The sequence below is a fragment of the Diadema setosum genome, chromosome 7 (assembly GCF_964275005.1).
Source record: "Diadema setosum chromosome 7, eeDiaSeto1, whole genome shotgun sequence".
Classification (NCBI taxonomy): Eukaryota; Metazoa; Echinodermata; class Echinoidea; order Diadematoida; family Diadematidae; genus Diadema; species Diadema setosum.
The window spans coordinates 38,276,305-38,299,568 of NC_092691.1; the positions used below are offsets into that span (position 1 = coordinate 38,276,305).

Consider the following 23,264-nt stretch of genomic DNA (forward strand, 5'->3'; position numbering starts at 1 on the left):
TCATTATCATCACTAGACTCACGATGCCCTTAGAGGATTTATCTGTCTGGTGGATGTCACCAGAAATCAGACGCAAATATAATATTGTCGCTACCTGTGTCAGTGCATCACCATCAAGATGGACAACTTCATTCTTTTTTTATAATCGATATTTTGAAAACATATTTATGATGAAAGAAACCTAAGTGCCTGAGAAACATCAGAATAAAGACAAGCATGCGCTCACTGCGGGCCCAAGCCAAGACGTTATGCATCACAACTTGGCATAGGCCTAATTAGCCTACTTTTACATCACACTGGAACCAGGCTCTTCAAGTTCTCTGGCAAAAAAGCATTCTATATGGCAAGCATTAACCGTATTAAAGTTTAAACCTTATTAAATGTCGAATGATTGGATTCTGGTTGAGATTAATTAAAGGAAAAGAAACCGAACATTTTGTACAATTTTGAAATTTCTTCTGCATTTACAAGGAGACATATAACCACTCTCCGTCAAAATCATAATGGTTTATCGCAAATACTTTTAATTATGCAGGGCTAGAAAATGTGTGGTTAGCACAAGGGGTGGATTTAGTGCTGCATGGATTTCACACACTTCAAAAGTTAGACTTTTTGATATGTTTATTCAAGAGTGGAGAGAAGCCATATATGGTCAAATAGAATTTATACAAATTATAGAATGTTTAAGGATAATTTCTTTGATGTTTGAGAAGTATTTACAGGTCCTGTGTAAGAAAGATTATATTACTTTAAGTAAATTCAGATGTCGATCTGATGGATTACCTGTTAATAGGGGCAGGTTTGATGCAAGCCTGACAGATGAATTACATTGTACTATATGTTCATCTGCAGATAGGGGATGAATTTCATTATATTTTTGTTTGTCCCTTTTTCTGCAAAGAGAGACTATCGTATTTACCTAGTAGCTTGACGGCCAGTATAGACCAAGTGCATTACATATGGCCAATCTATTCAATTCAGCTAATGCTTGCAATTTGAAAAAAAGTAGCCAAATTTGTCAGAATCATTATGTTTCAGTTTTCTTCAAAACCAAAGAAGAAAGACAGTAGTTTTGTAGAAAGTAAATTATAGATGTGAATGTGTGTCCACGTAGTGGTAGAGTAGTTTTAACGTCCTTTACGCCTTGATTTGTAAACATGTTTATTTATATATCTTATTGTCACATGTACATTGTATATTATCACTTACATTTTTGTATTCACATATATTTGTATTCTCATACCCCGAGAGTGGGTCGCTACAGTCAATACAGTCTTACAATCTTGCAACCATTTGCACTGGGATCTATTTAAAAAAGAGTTACTTGTGAGGTTATCTTTGTGAAGATAGGACACTGAGCTATAAATTCGTTATTAAAAAAAAAAAAAAAAAAAAAAAAAACTACTACATCTGAAGCCTTGATGGCAAGCGACGCTCAAAGACCGTGAATGACTGAAAGCCCTGTGAGTAGGCCCTTTCTTTTTTTTCCATAATCTTTTATTGATTCCCTATTCAATACAATTTCATGATAAACGATAAATCGAATCACATGTATTACAGAATCCACGATTCAACAAAACACTATTATAATGAAATCAAGCCTTTCAGTTCATTGAATCGAGAACCCGAAAATCAAAAGCAGGAAATCCATCTCAGGCCTGTACCAAGCATGTATTTCCTGGCCCTGCCTAATCAAAGGTATTATGACATCATGCATGCCTCAACTGTATCAACGTCGAAGGGGATCAAGGAGAAATTAAAAGCTGGTTTGGCTTGACCAAACACTGCGTTCGAGCTGTAAGAGGACTACTAGTATCTAGAGCATCGAAAAGTCCATAGGCCGAGTGATACATGTATTCATCACAAACTCTACTACGGATGAATGGCCAAATCGGTCGTGTACACACGGACGGTGTTACGCGCGATGTTGCTCCGTACAAGACTGCCTTCTGCGAAAAATAAACACTGTCATGCTGATTTGTGAACTTCTTCATCACAGAAAAATGAGTTAACGTAGGAATGTTTATCTGCCGCTATCGCATTCTTGTTTTAGACTTTTGAGTTATGTAGTATATCGGTGTCAGGTGATCGTAGTATCCAGTCCAAGGCCGCGTCGCCTGTGCACCGGTACCATCACCGCCGTCGCAGCGACTCCCCTGCCGAGAGACCGGCTGGTCTAGCGCTCCGGTTCCTGCTCACACGCGGTGGACTGGTGCGTGCGTGCTGTGCTGTGCTGAGCTGATTGCCTTACCGGCTTTGTGGAACCACTGACAACATTGTAAGGCTCCTCTTTCCCCCCCCCCCCCCCCTTGTTTTGTTTGTTATTTCATCTTTTTTCAATGCTTTTCTCAAAGTGCTTTTAAGTACCTAGGTGCACTTGATTTATCGTCGCTGGGGTGACAAGACCTTGTATCTCAAATTTTGGTGAAGATGACTTTTTTAAATTTTATTTACCGGTAGGCCGAACTTGTGTATAAAATGTTAGGGGGGGGGGGGGGGGCTACGCAGGCTACGGTCAAATAATGGGTTAGGCCCTATGTGATGTCCTGTCCAAATCCTAACTGTCTTACTCCAAAAATGAAGCCAAAGCAAAGCAGCATGTCAAAGGAAAGGCTATCCCATTCGCTATACCGCAGTGCTTTGGCCGCCATGTTTTTTGTTTTTTGTTTTGCTCTCCTTAACATTTGACATTTTGTAGATCTAGATCTATACAACTTGTACGAGGACTCGAGGTCTTGTCGCCCCAGTGACGTTAGTTATACAAGTCGTGTTTTTAAGTTGTGATTTCCCAATCAGGCATCGAGCAGAAACACGAGTGGTCATGTTTATCATTTTAAGGAGCCTGAGATTGATTGATTCGTTTGTTCGTTCGTTCGTTCGTTCGTTCGTTCGTTCGTTCGTTCGTTCATTCGTTCGTTCATTCGTTCATTCATCTTTTGAATTGGTCTATGATGGACATAGAAATTTTGTTTTCATAAACATTACATTGTACCAAAATAATCATGACAATAGAAACACTCCACATCTTACGTCACAATTATCAATGAAAGGTACAATGAACATAAAACAGCACCCTACAAATCTATTACAGGTACACAATCATACATACACAATATACATGTATCATTTCTTTTACTTTATATAGCCCAAGCTACTTTGACCCTTCCCATGGTGGGCAAAAATATTGGGTCCTATGCTATAGTTTACAAGATTCAGAAATTTGTACTGCAGCAATTGAGAAAGTTAGACAGACAAAAAAGACCACCAACAACAGCACCAACAGACAGAAAACATCACCACCAATAACAAAGAAATCACCTGATATTTTGACTGTTGACCCGTCGAGGACGGATTGATTTTGCTACAACTCGCGTTCCCCATGGCCATAGAGAATTGCCCGAGTATACTCGGGACTCGTCCTCGACGGGTGAAAGATTCAGTGACTACTGACCACCTTATCACATATTGTGTTCACATGAGGATTACGGGTGATTATCCTTCATGTACCTTCAACTACAAGCTGTTTAATAGTAGTACAGCATTGCTTCATTCCAAGTGTGTAGATGAAGGTGGAACGTCGAGGATGCAAGCACAGGTTCTGTACATGTATACAGAGACTCCAACCCCAAGCACCTTCTCATCTAGAGATTCTCCCGCCTGAAACCCCTAGCAAACGGGAGACTCAAAGTTGATGTGTGCGAAGCGCAAAGTTCCTTGCGGCCGGGGTCCAGGGCTCTAGCCCTAGCTATAGGGATCTAGATGCTCTCTCGTGCTATCTAAGGCTTATTTTTTCAACATATGATAGAAATAGATAAGAAATCCTTTCAAACGGGAGACACAGAGCCAGGGTGGGAGAAATTAAATCTAAAGCGGGAGAACGGGAAATTTTGCAAAAATGGGCTTTCGGCTGGAGATCTCCCGTCGAAAGCGGGAGAGTTGGAGTCTCTGTACATATAGAATGTAGTACCCCCAGAATCCCGATCTCGCCTTACCACATGAATCACAGCTCTCCTCGTCAGATTGTACAGTTTGTGTACAAGTGTACACTATAAACACAAGATCTACTGGAGTTTTAAAGGAAGGCTTTTGATGATGACAGGCAAATATTGCCAAAGTACATGTAGTGACATAATTTTGTGCAGCAATTGATGTTTGAAAACTTTTCCACGGAATGATTTATGAATATGAATATTAGAACACAAAAGTATTAGAGTGTTCTTAACAAAACAAGTTGCTTTCTGCAAATTCAATGGGAGTGGCACTCAACCTTCATGCAAAATCTAAAAAGTGAAATGTCACTCCTCTTGTCTCATAGGACTTACTTATGCACAGTTATGGCACTTTCACTGCTTGAACAAACTAAATGACCATGTGGCTTTTAGTTGTTACCTGCCTCACCTCCTCAGCCAGAGCAAGTGTCAGTTGCAGTGACCAGATTTGGTCACTTGAATGGGCTACAGGATCAGATCTAGCTTTTTGCTAGGGAGTAGGCCTAATGTCAAGCAAAAGAAAAAAAAAGAGAAGAAGAAAAAAAGAAGGGTCTTCACATTTTTCTGGTGCTAATTCTCTCCCAAAATCGGCTAAGAAGCAAAAAAGGTCTTTGCATTTTTTGCTGCCACTACTCTGCTAACAAGAGAAAAGAAAAATAAACAAAAAACAAACATACCTGTAAGCAAAGCAAGGAAAAGCTCAAGGGGGGTGGAGGGGGTTTGAATCCCAACACCAAAGAAACAAAAAACAAAACAAAACAAAATAAACAAACAAACAAACAAACAAACAAACAAACAAACAAACAGATATACACACAATAGTCAAAGTAAACAAATAATAAGTAATGTTTCATACCTCTTGTCACATAGGACTGCTAATGCACATTTATTACACTACTGCTTTAATAAATGACCATGTGACTTTTAGTTTCCCTGCCACACCTCCTTAGCCCGAGCAAGTGTCAATTGCAGTGATGAGATTTGGTCACTTGAATCAGGGAGGTGGGAAGAGAATGGGCTGCAGTGGCGGATCTAGCTTTTTGCTGAGGGGGCGGGGTAAGTTTGGGACAAGACAAGCAAAAAAAAAGTTTCATTTTTTTTTTTTTTTAATGCTGCTACTTCTCTGCTAACAAGCAAAAAAAAAAAAAGAAGAAAAAAAGGAGAAAAATCGGGGGGGGGGGGGGGGGGGGTTATAAACCCTCTTCACCCAAAAAGAAAGAAAGAAAGAAAAAGAAGAAGAAGCTACAAGTACCCCCAACGTACAATGTGTGTGTACATGTACCCCACCCCCACCCCCGCCTACAATGTAGATCCGCCACTGGCTGACTGCCAATGACGTCCTCTGTGAATAGGAACTGCAGTACAAGTGTACAGCCTTTACGAACTGTATTGAATGTGCAGGGGTTTATCCAGGGTTTTTTCTGGGGGGGGTCGTAATCAAAATTTTTGGACCTTTACCTTTGCGAGGGAGCGGTGTGGGAGGGGGGTGTCCCCCCCACGGTAGAGAGTTTTTGAATTTTATATCTTAAAATGGGGCCATTTGGTGCATACAAAAGTGACTTTTTCGGCATGGCAGTGCGGCTCAATAGAAAAAAGATATGGCATATTAAAACTAAGTTACAAAATTTACGAGGTTTTTGCCAATTTGCTAGAACACCACCTACAAGTAGTCACTTTTTTTTCCCCTGTTGTATATAGGGTAAAAAGCCTTCAAAAAACAAAAATGGCTTTTACAAAAAGTGGACCTTTTGAAATTTTTTTTTTTTTTTTTTTTTTTTGGGGGGGGGGGTCGTACGACCCTCCCGACCCCCCTTGCATACACCCATGATGTGTGCCTTTTTGCAGCATGGTGCAGCTCCAAAGATGCAGTGCAGATGATGTACACAATTAAAGTGAAATGTTTTTCTCACTCTCTAAAAACAAATGTGTTTTCTTATGTTTGCATTGTATATTTCTCATATTGTTTGTACGGTATTACATATTTAATGAGTACCATGTATTGTAGTCCCAAGTGGATCCCTTCAAACCATAATTATTTACATATTTCATGATATTGGTGTCAGAGGAGTATTGTGTACTTTTTTTACTTTTTTGGGGGGCGGGTGAGCAACCTTGAGAGCGGCTACATGTACATAAAAATCTATTTTATGTACCGGTAAATGGAATTCTCAACCTAATGTTAAGAATGAGCAAGGTGGGGAATGATTGTTGTTACTTTCCAAGGGATATATGAAAAATATGACATGAAGCAATTACGAAGCAGTATCTCATATTTTTGATGAATGAGAAAGTATGTCAGGATTCGTGGGGTAATACATTGTAAGTAGTCAATGACAACATTTGCTGTATGTCCCACAATGTGGTAATCATTTGATCAGTGAATTTGCTTTTTCAGTCTGTATCAGTCAGTGGTGGTTAACCTATTTCCTGAATGACAAGTGAAATTCTGATTGAGCCCACGACTTTCCCTGTTTAGATTTTCTCTTTAAAGATATGATAACTTTATGTTTCTACCGCCCCTCACCTGCCCCAGAGAGGTCAGATTGATCAGGAAATGTGAAAAAGAAAAACCAGTCATATCCGATTGCAAGTTGGTCGGTTGTAAATAATTTCCTGAGATTGATAGAGATTGTGCAGTGAGTACTCAGGAACTTAACCTAAGGTAGCTTGGTGAAACAGGCAGTGGTACTTGTCACTGCATGCCGGCAAAAATCAGGGATGTTTGTATGTCACGTGGGACTTGTTTTGTCAAGAGCCATCATAATAATGGCACGTGTTGGTCTGTCATTGCCCACCTACAGTGTATGCTTGTAATGTATCATGCTGTGTCAAGCAGTTTTCTGATGGGTATAAGTATGCAAGGCTCCAGTGTGAAAGTGCTAATACTCAACGAGAGTGTCTTGACAGAACAACATTCTGTTTGATGGTGGTTACTACAATGTATGTTTGAGAAAACATAACCATTGATCTGAACAACAAGAATTTAAAAAGTTTCATGAAGTTGCATGTTGAGCTTTTCTTCGTTGTTCTCATTTATAGGAAAAGCGTGACGCATTAAAGGAAGAGATATGGCCGGAGATGAACCCCTGGTTGAAACGGCTAGGAAGCCAGCCAAAAGGCTCCCCTTGACGCAACGCCTCTCATACGGTGTTGGACACGTGCTGAACGACCTGTGCGCATCAATGTGGTTCAGCTACCTCCTCCTATATTTCCACAAAGTGCTGGCTTTTTCGTAAGTATTCGTACATGTCTTGCTGACATACATTTCTCTGTAGGTATTTTGCAAAGTGGCTTTGATGCATTTTGTTGTCATTTTATTTACTTGTGCATATTTTTTTCCCTCCAGCAAATATGGATTGATCTATGGGGAGTAGAGAGATCTTGTTTAGGGATCACCAAATCTGACACAGCTTGTGTAACTGTATGTATCCAACATCTTTTTCCAGGCAAAGGAGAGGAGTTTTTCCAAACAGAATTAGATATACTTTTTGAAAAATAATCTCAAAAAGCCTCTTTTGGTTTTGGCTTACAATTTGACGGAGCATACAGGTGTAGGTTTATTTTAGCTGTGTATATGTGTGATATCAGAGCCCAAACTTTCAGTGATATTACACCACTGAAAAGCAGAGGGTGATCTGCTGTTGAAATAATCACCAGAGGCAGCTTACAAGCTGATAGAAATGTTGAGCTCTATCAGCATGAATCAGGTGTGAAGCATGTGATGTGTGATATCTTGTCTCAGGATTTCATTTATGACTAGCTGAATGCTGAACACACATTGATTTGTTTGTCTAAGATCTGTGTGTGTAGTTGGCTTTATGATGATAATCTAGGACCATTATACTTCCATTATTAGTTTGACGCTATTATACTGTCAAGCATGCTGGCTGTGTTCACAACGCAGACGGTATTATAGACCCAGGAACGTGGCACCTGCACATGAACCCGTTGCGGACAGGCTGATTTTCCTACAACACACATTTCCCATAGACACTTGCCCCGAGTATACTCGGGACTCGTCCTCTACGGGTTAAAAACAAAAGTGATGGTGTCTAAATTTTCCGTATAGACGGTGAAATGTGAACTTTGGTGCCAACTGTGTTTGTCCTGCTCCAATACAGTCGAACGTTTCGTACATATGTAAGTTGGGGTTTATAACTTTGATTCAATCACGTTAGTCAGTCCAAAGGTAGGAGGCAATTGGATATTTGGTCAATAGAAGACTTCAGCTGAAAAGACTAAGGCATCTCCTCCCATTTGGTGTGCTCATCTTTGTTAATGTAGAAGTTTCATTTCATTGTTCCTGATGCCTTTATGATAACAAGCATGTGAATGTGAGTACATTTAAATTCCTTACACTGCATTGACAATACAGTGTATGATAATGTTATAAACAAAGTTGGCCGAATTATGGTTTCATTGCTACCATATGTGACCATATATGCAGTAACCAGGTCGCCTAAGTCACACTACTAATACCGGTAATTATGCCCTGGATGATGTTTAAAAATTCTGCATATATTTTGAAAAAAAAATCATATGTTAGCCATTTTTACCTGAACTGTTCACAATTACTTGAAAAAAGAAAAGGTTAGTATGACAAAGATACGTACAGGTTTACATGTACTGAGTGACAGGACACAAGTCTTAATCTTTTACACTAAATTCAGAATCATACCAAAATGTATGACTAACGTGGATGACATTATTCCCTCATCATCTTCTTCACCAAAATAAAAGGAGGGGGATTTTGTTTTTTGTTTTTATTTTCAAGCCAGATCCACGATTTATAAGAACTGAACTTTTACAAAGTTCATATGGCAGAAAGTATGTCACGAAAGCAAAACAGTTCTGACAATGACAATGACAATTAAATCTTTTGTTTCACCAGAAACTCCATGGCAGGAGGCTTGCTGCTCCTTGGCCAAGTCAGCGATGGAATCTGCACACCCCTCATTGGCTACGAGTCGGATAGGACAAAGACTGGCTGCTGCAACTATGGTCGCCGGAAATCTTGGCACTTGCTCGGTAAGGAGGGGGAGGGGTTCATGGTGATCATAGGGACCTTGTTGACGGTAGTTTGGTGTTTGTCACAAGGTCTGCATTTGTGCATTTAATGCTTGTGCCTAGGTTTAGCTGTATTGTACTTATGTAGCGGGTCTACTTACTCTTAATAGCATTTTCAAATGGTATTGCATGACAACCTTCTCTGCGTACCATTTGATGCATTTTGAGTGTTGCCCAACTTTCTGTTTATGCATTAAAGCCAGAAAAAAAGAACAAATGAGGTGCTGTGGCATAAACAGTCAGTATCCTGTTTGTTAATACTAAAAGGTTCCTGCTTTAACCACGTGCTGTCCAAATGTCAAAGTCTAAAATTGTTTTGAAATAAAGGTCAAAGAAATTTTGCCCAGATATTTTAAATTGACGAACTGTGCCTGAATGGCTAATAGCCCATACACTTGGGTGCAAAGTCAATTTTCTTCTGTAATTTTCTTCTTTATTATGTTTATGGGAGGTTGCTGCATAAAAGTCTGAAAGAATTGATTTGATATTTGTACAACTATATAAAAGTTTGATGTTCTTACTATTACTGTAGTCTAAAGTTCAAAGTCAGTAAATATTTTTTAAAAGAGAACTTTTGCCATTTTCTTATTCTGAGGTACATGCCATTGTGCTTTGAAACAAGCAGTTGTGCTTGTGTGGCAGATATCTGTTGTGCTTGAATGCGTCTTAACTTCAGAGTGAATTGTCATAACTTTATCTTTTTTTGGGGGGGGGGGAGGGGTGGTCAGCTTTCTTTGCCATTTTTAAGATGGTAATAATGATATTAGTAATAATAATGATAACAGTGATACTGATAATGGTTATGATAATGATGATGATGATGATGATAATAATATTATTAATAATAATTAGATACCCATACATAATATACACCTGGGTTGAGAGGGACATGGTGGGTAAAAGTAGGTTGTTCAAGGATGTAGGCACTTGAGGAGATTTGAATGCGGGACCTCTAATTGAAAATCAAGAGCCTTATCCTCTATGCCTCAGTGCCCCCACATACTGTTTGAAATAAAGTAGGGAAAATTGTATCATTCCATGTAACGGAAAGCCTGTGAAGTGAAAAACAAGTAATTTATGGTCATTGACTTCATATCAAGCTTTAGTGCAGACAGGACACATAGTACAATATTTGTACATGTCGATAAATATAGGCTCTATGCAGAAGGTGTACATAATCACTGTGAAATTCGTACTGTTTCTCATCTATTTCTGTTTCCTATGAGTTGTCGAAATTGATTTATGGAAGGCGCTCAAGCTGTAATATATCTCTTTCTTTCCCTCATGTAACCGAGTCAGGCACCATCTGTGTGCTGGCAGCGTTCACGTTCATCTTCCAGCCAGTGTTTGGGGGCGAGAACTCGGATGACTGGGCAAGGTTCATCTACTACGCCCCCTTCATCGTCATCTTCCAGTTTGGCTGGGCGGCGACCCAGATCTCACACCTCTCCCTCATCCCGGAGCTAACCCAAATGGATGGAGAGAGGGTTGAGCTGAATGCAATAAGGCAAGTCAGAAATGGGTTTGCTCGTCCGGCATGTATGTTTAGCCGAAGTGAGCTCATCTGTGCTATGTGCTGAGATTGCATGTAGTCATGTACTAGAAATTCATGTAGCACAATGTCCTGCTGGGCTGAATGCTTTTTCTGTCATCAAACCCACCCTGGATCTTTAGCATAAACATTTACTGATGAGAAATGATTTTGTATGAAAAAAAGATGGAAGTTTTCTTCCTTTATCTTCATAGAACCAGACCATTTGTTGTTTTTTTTTCTTCTTTCTTAATCAATGGGGGGGGGGGGGGGGGGGGCTTTTTTTTCTCACTCAGGTGTTTTTTTCCCCCTTGCATATCAGATGTTTCCATGATGTCACTGCATAAAGAATTTTACTACGTGATACTCAAATAACCCATGGAAAACTGCTTTGTTTACTTATTTGCACATGTCCCGGAGTATTGCTGATTGTTACAGATGTCGCTAAACTAATTGTCAGTGATAAGAATACCTAATCATTCTAATCCTTTTGTGTCAGCATGGCCTTCCTATTGGACTAATGTATATTGCTATACCTAAGTCGGCTTGTGAACTTACAATAAGGTGAAGTTTGGAGAGATTTACTGAATGGTACAAAGCTCAGCAAGTGAAAGTAAATGCATAGGCACAAGAAGGGTTGCAGTATAAGTACATTGTACTAAAGCAGAGTAACAGCTTATTAACCCGTTGAGGACGGTTTGATTTTGCTACAACACGCATTTCCCATAGACGCTTGCCCGAGTATACTCGGGACTCGTCCTCAACGGGTTAAAGGTACAATTTACCACTTGGAGCAGTGATTTTAAATTTTTTTGAGATATCACATTTGATGCATATGTGTCGTTCATTTGTATCACAAAACATCCTACCATGTAAATATTTTGCAATAAAGCCTAAAATATGAGGAGATATCACTATTTTTATGCCTCCGCCACGAAGTGGTGCCGGAGGCATTTTGTTTTCGGGTTGTCCGTCCGTCCGTCCGTCCGTCCGTCCGTCCGTCCGTCCGTCCGTCCGTCTTTCCGTCCGTCCGTAATGAATTTTGTGGACAAGGTAACTTTCAAAAGCTGTTGAGGTATCCTAATGAAACTTGGCATATATGTGTATTAGGGGGTGAAGTTGTGCCTATCAGCTTTTGGGTGCACGTGCTCAAGGTCAAAGGTCAAAAGGTCAAGGTCAAATACATAAAATTTCACTATTTCCACCATATCTATGCAATGCCTGAAGATATTTTCTTGAAACTTAGTGTATACATGTATTACCCAATTCAAATTCTCTGGTGAAATTTTGGGTCATGAGGTCAAAGGTCAAAGGTCAAAAGGTCGAGTAAAAGTATTAAAACTTCTTTTTTTTTCTCTGTAAATTGGAAAATTGTTCAAAGTATCTTCATGGAACATAGTATATACATGTACTGACTGGCAGTGATTATCTAGAGAATGTAGGGTTCATGGGTTCAAAGGTCACGGGTCAAAGGTCAAGTGCAACACTTCTAAATTTTACTATTTCCCTCATGTTCATGCAATGCCAGCAGGATTATTATTTTTTTTTTTACACTTGGTGTATGCATGTGTAACCTAATAGAAATTCTCTGGAGAGTTTTTTTTTTTTTTTTTTGCCTCAAAGGTCAAAAGGTCAAAGATCAAGTGAAAGTGCTGAACTAACTTTTTCCTCCATATCTCGGAAGTGGCTCAATTTATCGTGAAACTTACTGCATATTTATGCATGTTCTACTTGAAAGTGATTATCTTATGAATTTTAGGGTCAAAGGCCAGATGAGCATGGTAACAATTTACTATTCAGTACAGAAATTGCACTTTTTCTCCATACCGGTACCATGAAAATTACTCAATGCATACATGTATGAATGGGTCAAAGTCAAGTTAAAGTCCTTAAATCCCCAAATACATGCTCTCCTATTCATCCAATTAAACCAAGGTCAAGGAAGGTGAACATTCAACACATTTGTGACAAACTTGTCATTTCAATGTTTTGCAAGTTTTGTGAAAATGTAATCACACATTGTCCACAAGTACTATCTAGACCTACATGTATTAGGAGAATCATGCATTATGGCGGAGGCATACCAGTCGCCATAGCGACATTTCTAGTTCTCAATAAACCATAACTGTGGACCGTTTAGTCAGGAAACTTTTTAAGTGTAACAATTGTTCACATTTTGTATATTTAACAATACTTTGAACATCGATTATACTGACTTTTTGGTTGTTTCTATCCCTAACTCACATTCTAGAACTATTTTGAAACACTAAAGCTGGATTTTTCTTTCATCTGAAAATGGTAAAGTATACCTTTAAAATGTCAGTGTTAATCTTCCTGTGATGTAAGAGCACGCAAGATGAATCACTTTTTATTTTCATTTGCATGTATTTTATTTAGGTATGCCTTTACTGTGATGTCCAGCATATTTGTCTACCTTGTGACGTTCCTCCTGCTGCACATGCAAGAAGATGAGAAGGACTCTGATCAAGTCTCAACGTCTCTAGATTCGGATGACATCCCTCAGTTTCGGGTATGAAGCCTTCTTGGTGTTGTTAGAGGACCTGTGATGCAACTGTGATATATCTTCTTTTAAAAAAATTGTTTTGTTAAATTTTTTCTTTTGTCATTGTTGTTGTTGTTGATGGATTCTTTTAGTTTCATTTTTAAAACCCAAAGTTTGACTTTTACTTGCTCTAAAAGCCAGTCCTGAAAGGAAAGAAAGAAAGAAGAAAAAGAAAAAGGAACATGATATGCCATCAGGGCAAAGGTGTCATGTAATGTAAATCTAAACGACATTAGCAATCTAGTACATGATTTATACGTGTACATTGATAAAAAGCTAAAGAGTTGTACTTTGATGAAATTTGACCACTTGAAAGGTTGTGACATATAAAATATACTGAACAAGGAAATTATAAAACATCAAATTTGCATATATTTCATTTTTCCGTGGGGGTACACTAGACCAGTGAAATAAACGTGGACCAAAATGGAAGAGGTATAAAATGAAAGAGGAAATATCATTCTATGAAAGCATAATCACTTCATGTGGACTGATTCTTTGAACGGGTCAGGTTGTCGAATAAATCATTGCGTTGTACAATCAATTTTTGACGAGATTTCAGTTTGCCGCGTATACATGTACCTGATTAGTTAATTCCCTCCGAGTGGAGAGTTGAACAAACTTTCTCGGAAGGACAGTAATACTCTGTGTGCAGATGACAGTGTAGAATCCTACGTATGTGTGTGTGTGCGCGCATGATGTACACTGTGTGATACGTGCTCGGGCTCAGGCAACTGCAATTAAGATCTCCACGTAAACAACAAGAACAACAGTCCACTCTGGTCGACAGCTCAACTTTGGCTTTGATTTTGTTTACTCAACAAGATACAGTAACTGTTGCATTAATGAATAGCATGTTAATCAATAATAAAAGATCTAACACTTACTTTGCACACATGACTCTCTGAGTTCTTTGGGGCTCTCTATTTTGTATTACAATAATTGTTCCATATTAGTCCACTATACATCGCTGAGTAATTTATCTAATGATACCCTGGGAGCGCATGATCATTCATGTATGTATCTCAAATTGCCACACCATGATTTTTACTCGACGAGACTCAATTTTTATAGTTTTCTAAGTTGGGACCAATTCAGTTCTTACTGTGCTATTATAACAAGTATTTCTAGAACGTTGAATATCAGTAATGAGATGATTCAACCTTGGAACGGGTCGGATGAACATAAATAGAAAGCCTTGTCATAATTACCTCCGTCAAGGGAGGAGGTTATGTTTTCGTTACCATTGGTTTGTTTGTTTGTTTGTTTGTCCTTGTGCAAAATAACTCAAAAAGTAGATAACGGATTTGGATGAAACTCACAAGAAAGGTTGAGAATGACACAAGTAAAAAAAGATTAAATTTTGGTAGTGATCCGAGAATTTTGGGGGAATTTATGAAGAATTTTTGATATTTTGACAGGTGGGATGAACTTGGGAGTTCAAGCTGCACATTTTTGAGGTTTTCAAATGCGCACTAAAGTGCGTGCTCCAGTTTCTGCAGCTGGGCGAGGCGCGCCGCGCAGCTGAGGGTTTATGACGTAATAGAGGCTTCTATATTGGGAAATTGGGCGATTTTTCAGCATGTACAAATTGTATACCTATGGATGTGGAAATCACTGATCTCTGTGGAAGAGCCCAAAGAGCTTATCCCCAGTGGTGGAGAGGAGAAAAATCTCTTTGGGAAGAGCAAGATCATCGGTGGAAAGGAGCTGCTTGGCAGAGGTCTGCTTTTCTAGTTTGTTTTAGGGTCGTTTTGAAAGTATCGATACAATGCAGAGATACATAAGGTCATTTTATATGATGTAAGCATTAAAAGGTCTGATTTATTTCAAATATTCACAAACCATGTCAATTAGTCACGGATAGCAGATCTTCATGTCGTCAATAAGTGAATCTCGCCGACCATGCACTCCGTCTCTGAATATCTCGCAAAATCTCAGGTGCCGAGAAGGACATGCGCAAAAACCTGTGCATATGATAAATTTTTGATTTGAGCTCATTAACAGCCGCGTTGCGGTCTGGCTGCAAAAGGGTACCAAAAGCGTATCAAAAGTTCGCATTTGAGAATGCGCGTAACATGCACATACATCACAATGCAAAGAGTTCATTCTCTTTGTTTGGGATATCTGTAAGTAGTTCAAGCAAGCCAGGTGAATGACCCTCTTGCTACAAAATGCGTGACCCCCTCTAAAAATAACTCGTGAGGTATGCTTTCTCAACAGAGTGCTCAAACGCTCCAAAACTGGCATAGTTCAGTTTGCTTTGGTTTGCTTTAGAATGCTCAAACGCACCCTGTGTTTCAAGGCATTGGTGATAGTATTGCCCAGCCTGAGGGCTCTCAACTTCAGGCCGTAATCCCTGGAGCTCGCTTCGAACTGTTCACCACATATGGCAGGCATGGTTGTAATACCCCCATTTCACAGAGATTTTTTTCTCGTCAGTCACTCGTCGGAAGCAAAGTTTTCTGCATCTGGCCACCCACCGTGGTGTGTCAGATTGCAGTCTGATAAATCCGACTTGTGTTGGTCGACTATCAGTTCAGTGTGAGACATGTCGGGCGGTGATCCAATGAGGCAAGAGCGTCCGATGAGGATCACATGCGACATGTCTGACACTGGCCTGATAATCGACCAATACAGTCGGATTCATCAGACTGCAATCGGATGCACTTCGGTGCATGGCCGGAAGCAAAAAACTGGCATCTGATGAGTGACCAATGAGAAAAAATCTCTGTGGAATAGGGATATGAAGCAGAAAAGAAAAGAAAAAAAGCTTGCTGAATTATTGGTTCGGCTGTGGCTTGGTGCGGCGAGTCTGCGATTGCTATTTACAGTTTGATATCTACTGCGGGAAACAAACTTGGTGGCTGCTGGTCATGGCTGCTATGGGGGCTCTTGGGGATTTTTCAGTGGCTACTACAGACAGGTGGCCTCTTGAGGCAGATTTTACTGTATGTAGTCATGATTATTACTTTGTTGACATCATGACAATGGTGTAGTGGACTGGGAGGTGCTTTTGATTCTGTCATTTGCATTCATTGTATATCTTGACTTTTTTAAAAAGTTGTTTTGGAAAACATTAAACAAGCAAACAAACAAACAAACTTGGAGTGGCATCTGTGTATTCCTAACTGATGATACCACAGCCTAGTGCCTAGTTACATCAAATATATCCCTGTATGACAGAGAACATGTGTTTTTTAAATGTATGGTGCATATGCACATGGGGAAAAATGAAGTTGAAAGATAGGGGGATGCTATCACATGTAGTTTTGCCAGCTAGTTTGACTCAAATGTCATAACCACATGGCATTGTCTTCTAGTCTTAATCGGCAGTGTTTATTAGTTGAATGTTGTTCAATGCTTGCAAATCTTCCTCTGCAGTATCTGGTGCTGATTGTTGTCGGGGTCGGCTCGATCTTTGCCGCCATCTTCCACCTCGGCACTCGAGAGCCCAGGAGAGGCAGGAGGAGAAGACTGAGTTCCTCCAGCGAGATGGAGGACTCGACGAGTTACAGCATCCAGGGGGGTGCTTCCAAGCTGCACATGAAGTGGAGTGATTGGCTAAAGGAGCACCAGTTTTATCAGGTGAGAAAATAGCAGGGGGAAGGCAAGTGAGTTGCAGGGGAAAGTGAGGAATGTGATTTAGTACAAGGAGAAAAGTTATAAAGGCAAATGAGGAACAGGAAAAAGAGATGAAGGTGAGTGAGTAGCAGGAGGAAAGTGAGGATGTTGAGTGAGTAGCATGGATGAAGTGAAGAAGATGAATATTAAATCAGCAACAACAAAATGATAAAGGGGAGTATGAAGATTACAGTAATATAGCATTTCCCTGCCCATAGATCTTGTCTAAATACCATCGAAAAATGGCCATGAAGTTTGTAGCTACAAAAACGAAGATATCCATCAAGTCAAGGAGGCATTTCATGAAGCATTTTGTCAGATATTTTTTTCTGATAAACTGTTGTAAGCTACTGAAATCCTTGCATCTGATTGGCTGAGAGCAAATTTGTCCGACAAATGCCCCCCCCCCCCCCCCCCCCCCCCCGATCTGAGACAAATCTTTAAATGGTCACAGATCTACATGTAGGTACAGTCTACTTTATGTAATAACTTAGAGTGAAATTCTGCTCCTAGTGAAAGATGCTAATGAATCATCAAATCAAACAAATTGGACTGTAAAAGTTTCATTTAAATCACACTAGACAAGGTAAGGTTTTGAATGTTATAGTTACTTTATTTTTTCACAAAACACCAGAATATCAGTTACACTTGATTTGTACATTTAACTAGGTGAGCATAGTACTGTTACCCATGCCATAGAGCAAGTGTATGTGTGGACATTGCAATAGGGCCTTACATATTCAGAGATGCATATGATTTGTTTTCAGTGGTAATAAGTCCTACATGTAAAAAAATAAATATGTTGCAAAGTGCAAGTGTCTCCTTCTTGTATGATGTTTCACCTGTTTGTATAATGTGTTTCTAAAATCTCTTGATAGAGGACTGGGTGCTTATCAGATATTTTGTGACCAACCAATCAGTATACCATATTCTCTTGAACCTTTGTGTCTTGTTACAGGTAGCCCTGCTGTATATGTTCACGAGGCTCATGGTCAACATCGCCCAGATCTACATTCCCATGTATGTCACAGATACTCTCTTGTTAGACAAGGTAAGTCCAAACCGGAAATGATTGATTACTGTGTACAGTTTTCAGTTTTGTGTTAACTACCATCCTAAGCATTCATAGATTAATTGATTGATTGTACAGGGCCCTGTTTTATGAAGAGTTAAAATTGATAAAGTTGATTTCTATGATAAGTCTATGGCAGCCTGTGTGTGAAGGAAATTTACAGTCGATTTTATCTTTTCATAACACAGGGCCCCGAAATGTACATCTTTTAGGGTATTAAGTAATGACCACCCTCAATATTTGATTGTGTCTATTCTGTTTGGCTAAGAAAATAGTACGACATTTTTATTCTTTTATTTGACTTGTCTTTATTCCACAGGAATCAGTGGCTCTCGTTCCGCTCGTTGTATACTTCAGTGGGTTTTTGTCTACATTTGTTGCCAAGCCGATAAACAAATACTGTGGCAAAAAGGTTTGTCTGACATTTTTCTCGTGGAGGGAGGGTTTTACCTGGCAGAGATATGACTGCCATACATACATTTATACATGGCCTTATACACACACTGGCACTTTGAAGTTCTACAAATTTTCTGGCTCCACTGCTAAATCATGGAATTGCTTTGTATTTTGCTTGAATTGTCAGTAAATATGTCAAACATAAAATTGATATGTTTGTGAATAATAGGGCTTCTAAATTCTGCTTCATTTGGAGCTTGTTTTGACATCAAGAGAGTAGCCTGTTAGATTGTTCCATGTTCCGTGCTACAATTTGTAGTTTTAAAAGTATGTGTATTGAATGTCTAACAACAATTTACCAACCTGCTACTAATATTGGACTAGTGCCAGCATTTTTTAGTGAAGTGGAAAAATAGGAGGAAGTGAATGGGAGATACAGTGTTGAAATAAAAAATTATGGAGTGGAATGAATTTTTATGCCTCCGCCACAAAGTGGTGCCGGAGGCATTATTGTGTCCTAATTTACAATCACAGGGCGGTTACAGAATGTGGTGATATTTCTGTGTTCTGTTGTTTTCCCTCACCAGCTGACATACTTTCTGGGTGCAATGTTGTACATCGGGGCCTGCGTGTGGATGGCTGTTCCTAACATAGGGCTGGAGGTGTATGGAGCAGCCATTTTACTGGGGGCTGGAGGCTCCACTGTTTTGGTCACCTCCCTAGCTCTGACTGCTGACCTGATTGGACGTAATACGGTGAGTCTCTGTTGTTATTTCTGCCATTGTGAATGCCTGTTCCCCAACTTTATGCTGATCAATTATAATAATAATAACATAAAGATATGGATAAATGATAAAGACATTTACAAATTTAAAATAATGCAAAAGACAAAAAAAAAAAAAAAAATGCACAAGCTACTTCATTGGGTATTGTAAAAGAAATATATACGAACACTCTTGGAAGATGTTATTACATTTCAGTGTTTGCATTTAGTCAAATAAAACTAATATTTAAGGAGATTTTTCTAGACATTCAGAGGAAAGGCTTTGCAGTTATGAAGGACATAGATCCCTCCAATTATTGCCCTTTTATTCACAGTATTCAGAAACGTTCAGCAGTCTTGCGAGGTATGATAGATTTTATCCCCTCAAAGGAGTCATGGCATGGCTGTAAGATCCCGGCATGCCCATGAAACCGGCATGCCCATGAAATCGGCCACATCTCAAATATTGATACAGTAAATAATTCTATCATACGCTTAATGGTAATGTTTCCTCCATTGCCCTTTTTGTGTGTGCAAGCAGCCGGCGTCTGCTAGTGGAATTGCTATGTAAAACTGAGTTAGTCACAACTGTGCAACTTCATGCCCTAATTCCATACAAGAACTTTCATATCAACATGAACTCCTGAGTCATATTTGTAAACTTGTAGTGCGCTTTCTGTAATCATAGCAGTCTTTTTGTCTTGGCTCTTTATAGTGGCCAAGTGTTGCTGTCTCTCTTTATTTTCCTTTTTGTTCAGCCATCCAAACTGTACAAACCAAATATAATGCCCTATAATAGAATTAAAAAGAAGACAATTTAATTTTATGTTTCAGAGCTCATTTTTTTTTTTCAGAGATGGTGAGAATCTTTTTATTTTGATATTCAGATAGCTGATTTTCTTCAGAATTATTTGAGCTTAATGAGGAATTGAAATATAGACACTTAAATGGATAGTATAGTATTGGTTGAGAAGGGGCTTGAGATTTTTCTTGTGTGTGTGTGTGTGTGTGTGTGTGTGTGAATGAGCATCCAATTCCAAGAGGAATTCAAAGTTTACTTTACAAAAAAATTGGCATTGAAATGGCTGAGACATCCAAAACAAAGTGGTCCTAATAAAAGGTGGGATCCACCTTTTATTAGGACCACAACCATACCATCCCTTTAAATACTATGTCTGTTGATTCTTTTATTTACAAATCATAGGAAAGTGGAGCTTTTGTCTATGGAGCCATGAGTTTCACAGACAAATTGTCAAATGGCGTAGCCGTGGAGATCATTCAACTCCTGCAACCTTGTTTGTGAGTATCTGTTGTGTTTATGCATCATTTTGTATTCTACTTTTCCTTTCTTACAAGCCTCAGAGAACGGATTTGGTCACAGCAAAGTTTGTGCATCCCTATCCAATAAGCAAAGATAGCGGTTTCTTTTACACTTTCCAATTATTTTTATCAAGATGTACAAATTGTATATAATGAGTGGAAGAAAAGTCACTTAAAGGTCCAGCTTACCTTTGGGAGTAGTGATTTTAAAAATGTGTAAGATATCACTTTTGATGCATATGTGTGGGTCTGTTGTATCACAAAACATCCTACCTTATAAAATTTTCTCAATGAAGCCTAAAATATAAGGAGATAATCATATGTGACCGTGCACCTCAAAACGAACATAAAGTCGCACACACTGATTTTGCGTGAGGACTGAAAATAAGTGAAATGGGTCAACCTAGCCGAACTTGACTTTTTCATATTTTCTGAAAGAGTGGGTCTTCTTTTACATTATGCTAAAATTTGGTATCATAAAACGGGCAGTAAAGTGTGTTTTTTTAGCAGTTTGTCTCGAACATTTTTGGTAGAATAGTGTGATTACGTGTGTCTTTAGAATCCCTTTTTTATTTCTGAAAAACCTTGTCCACACTCTTCACTTTCAACTCTAATAACTTTTGAAAGGATAGTGCTACTGCTTTGAAAGTTGGCATTGATTATCGACAGAATGTATTAATGAGGTATGCTTAATTTCAGTTTAGTCTGATAATCCCTTCATTGTTGTTACTCTGGTGGTTTACTTCCTGTTTTTTGTCCCATTCATCGCACAGCCAGCACGGTTTGGTAAAGATTAAGCGCTTGAATAGACACTGTACTTCAGAGCCTCTTTTCTCAGTTCACACTTTTCCTGAATTTGTGCTTTCTTTCCAATATTTAGATAGGTTAGGAGAGTCCATTTGATTTGAGTTATACATCATTTTAAAGCTTAAAGTCTGCTCTTTCAGAATATGGTCTTAAGTGAAAATTCATGTCTGGCGACTTTTTGTTTGTTTTGAGGTGCAGGGTCACATATATGAGCATCTTTCTCAATAAACCATAACTGTAGACGGTTTAGTCTGGAATCATGCTTATCATGACCATTGTTTACATTTTGTGTATTTAACAATCCTTAACTTCGATTATATGGATTCAGATTTTTGCAGTGGCTGTTTCTATCCCAAACTCACATTTCAGAACTATTTTACAGCACCAATGCTGGGTTTCTGTTTCATTTGCAAATGATAATTTTTGTAATTTTGGAAATCAATGCAGTGATATCCATTGATATGCACATCTCAAATTCATGTGTTCTGTAGGCTCTTTGTTTCTTTTTTTTTCTGTTATATCTCTGTGCAATACATAATAAAAGTCATGGGGTAGTAGATAGTAATTGACAGTTCTGGTGTTGGTGCTACCTCATAGTTTCACTATTTGTGTTGGAGATACACAAGCTTCTTCATTGGCAAACACAATGAAAATTTAGCACATGGAGTGGTAGTTATGATTGATGTCCCTTGTTGTTAAGCTGTCAGTGTTTGATTTAATACATTTGTTTGGGAGTCGACACTAGTGCCAACACAAGTACTGAACATGAAATATAAACTCATCGTATGCTAGCGTAAGTGAAGAATTGGTGTGAAAGGGAAGTCATAAAAACCTGCAATGATCTTGCAGCACATTACGCATTATTTTTGCTGTAATTCTCCTGCAGGCACTGCTGCCCTGCCTGTGCAGGCTACTACAAGGGTATAGTGACATACGTCACAGGGGGAGCTGCTATTGGAAGCCTCATCGTCCTTGCCACTCTCATCCCGTCCACCATCGGCAAGAGGAGAAAAAGTGAGTCCTGACTTGAACTCTGATGAGTTTGAAGTTCTATCACACAAATATGTCTTCTCAGGAGTTCAATGATGTTTGAATAGTATCCCATGTGTGTCTATAGTCAATTAGGGTCTCATACAGGACAAAAAATAAAGCCTACCCATCGTAGCTTTTGCCGGAAAATAAAAAAGGATTTGAAATGTATTTAGTAATGTAATGTTTGTCATCATTTTAAGCTTCTTGTTTAATAGCTTGTGAGCTTTAATGTTCATAGCTTTTTGTATGTCATCAGTATCAATATAATCTTTTATATAAAAAATATAAAATAATATTTTAAGTGTGAATGTATGCATACATGTCTTTCTTTGTAAGCAGGTTTTAGGCTAACAAACAAGATAACGGCGTAACACAGAAGTGATTGGGAGGGACCAGCAGAGAATGCTGTAGGTTAGGATAAAAGTGGTACAAAATATAACTTGAAACTGAATGATTGTAAGCTTGATACATTTGGGAATGCAGCAAACTTACAAAGATTCACCTCATCTTTCTGGCAGAATGTAACGATATACCCTACGTGCAAGCTGATGGCACACACAGTGAGTACGCCAAACCTGAACTGCGTACAGACCATGATTGCATCACGGCGCCGGAGCAAGGGGAGGGCATTAATCACACGGACGTACATCCCCCTGCTAATGGAATTGAGACCTATGCAGAGATTCACGATGGAGGTAGAGTGTCCGACAGAGAAAGACCAGACAAACTAGACAGGGAACTTCCGAGTTGCGCTCAGGGACAAGATGCAGGGACCAAAAAACAAGAGTTAAACGTGTGCGCAGACGCGAGACCCCATGCAGACGACACCATGACTAATGATGCACCGAGAGTATGATAGACCTATGGGAAAAGCCCCGTCATATGTCTTCAGCACTACAGTTTGAAATTCAACTTCAACAAAATCAAGAGGGCTTTCACTACCAAGGAAAATAGTCACCAGGTATTCAGAAGCTATTGCACAGCTCTTGTTTTTTAGAAAAAATCTGGCCACTTACAGTAACTCATCAGTACTTGCAATGTGTTTTGAGAGAAAGGTCAACATTGCAGAAAAAGTGAGAGAGCACATCACATTGAATTCA

General features: G+C 39.1%; 1 protein-coding gene across 1 annotated transcript; it reads left to right on the forward strand.

Moving 5' to 3' along the window:
- Window positions 1-7,057: 7,057 nt before the first annotated feature.
- LOC140231220 (major facilitator superfamily domain-containing protein 12-like) lies at window positions 7,058-23,020 on the forward strand. Its single transcript, XM_072311366.1, has 11 exons — window positions 7,058-7,221; window positions 8,881-9,017; window positions 10,356-10,563; window positions 12,985-13,117; window positions 16,535-16,738; window positions 17,733-17,825; window positions 18,166-18,258; window positions 18,830-18,997; window positions 20,210-20,304; window positions 22,019-22,146; window positions 22,683-23,020. Exons 1-11 carry the CDS (start codon window positions 7,058-7,060, stop codon window positions 23,018-23,020), a joined length of 1,761 nt encoding a protein of 586 aa, XP_072167467.1.
- The last annotated feature ends 244 nt before the right edge of the window (window positions 23,021-23,264 follow it).

What these genes read in the sequence shown, in the direction of transcription:
- LOC140231220 (XM_072311366.1), top strand. Translation starts at nt 7,058, where the DNA reads ATGGCCGGAGATGAACCCCTGGTTGAAACGGCTAGGAAGCCAGCCAAA. An exon ending in ATGACATCCCTCAGTTTCGG is followed by an intron (nt 13,118 to 16,534) that starts GTATGAAGCCTT and finishes CTTCCTCTGCAG; the next exon opens with TATCTGGTGCTGATTGTTGT. An exon ending in CATCGGCAAGAGGAGAAAAA is followed by an intron (nt 22,147 to 22,682) that starts GTGAGTCCTGAC and finishes TCTTTCTGGCAG; the next exon opens with AATGTAACGATATACCCTAC.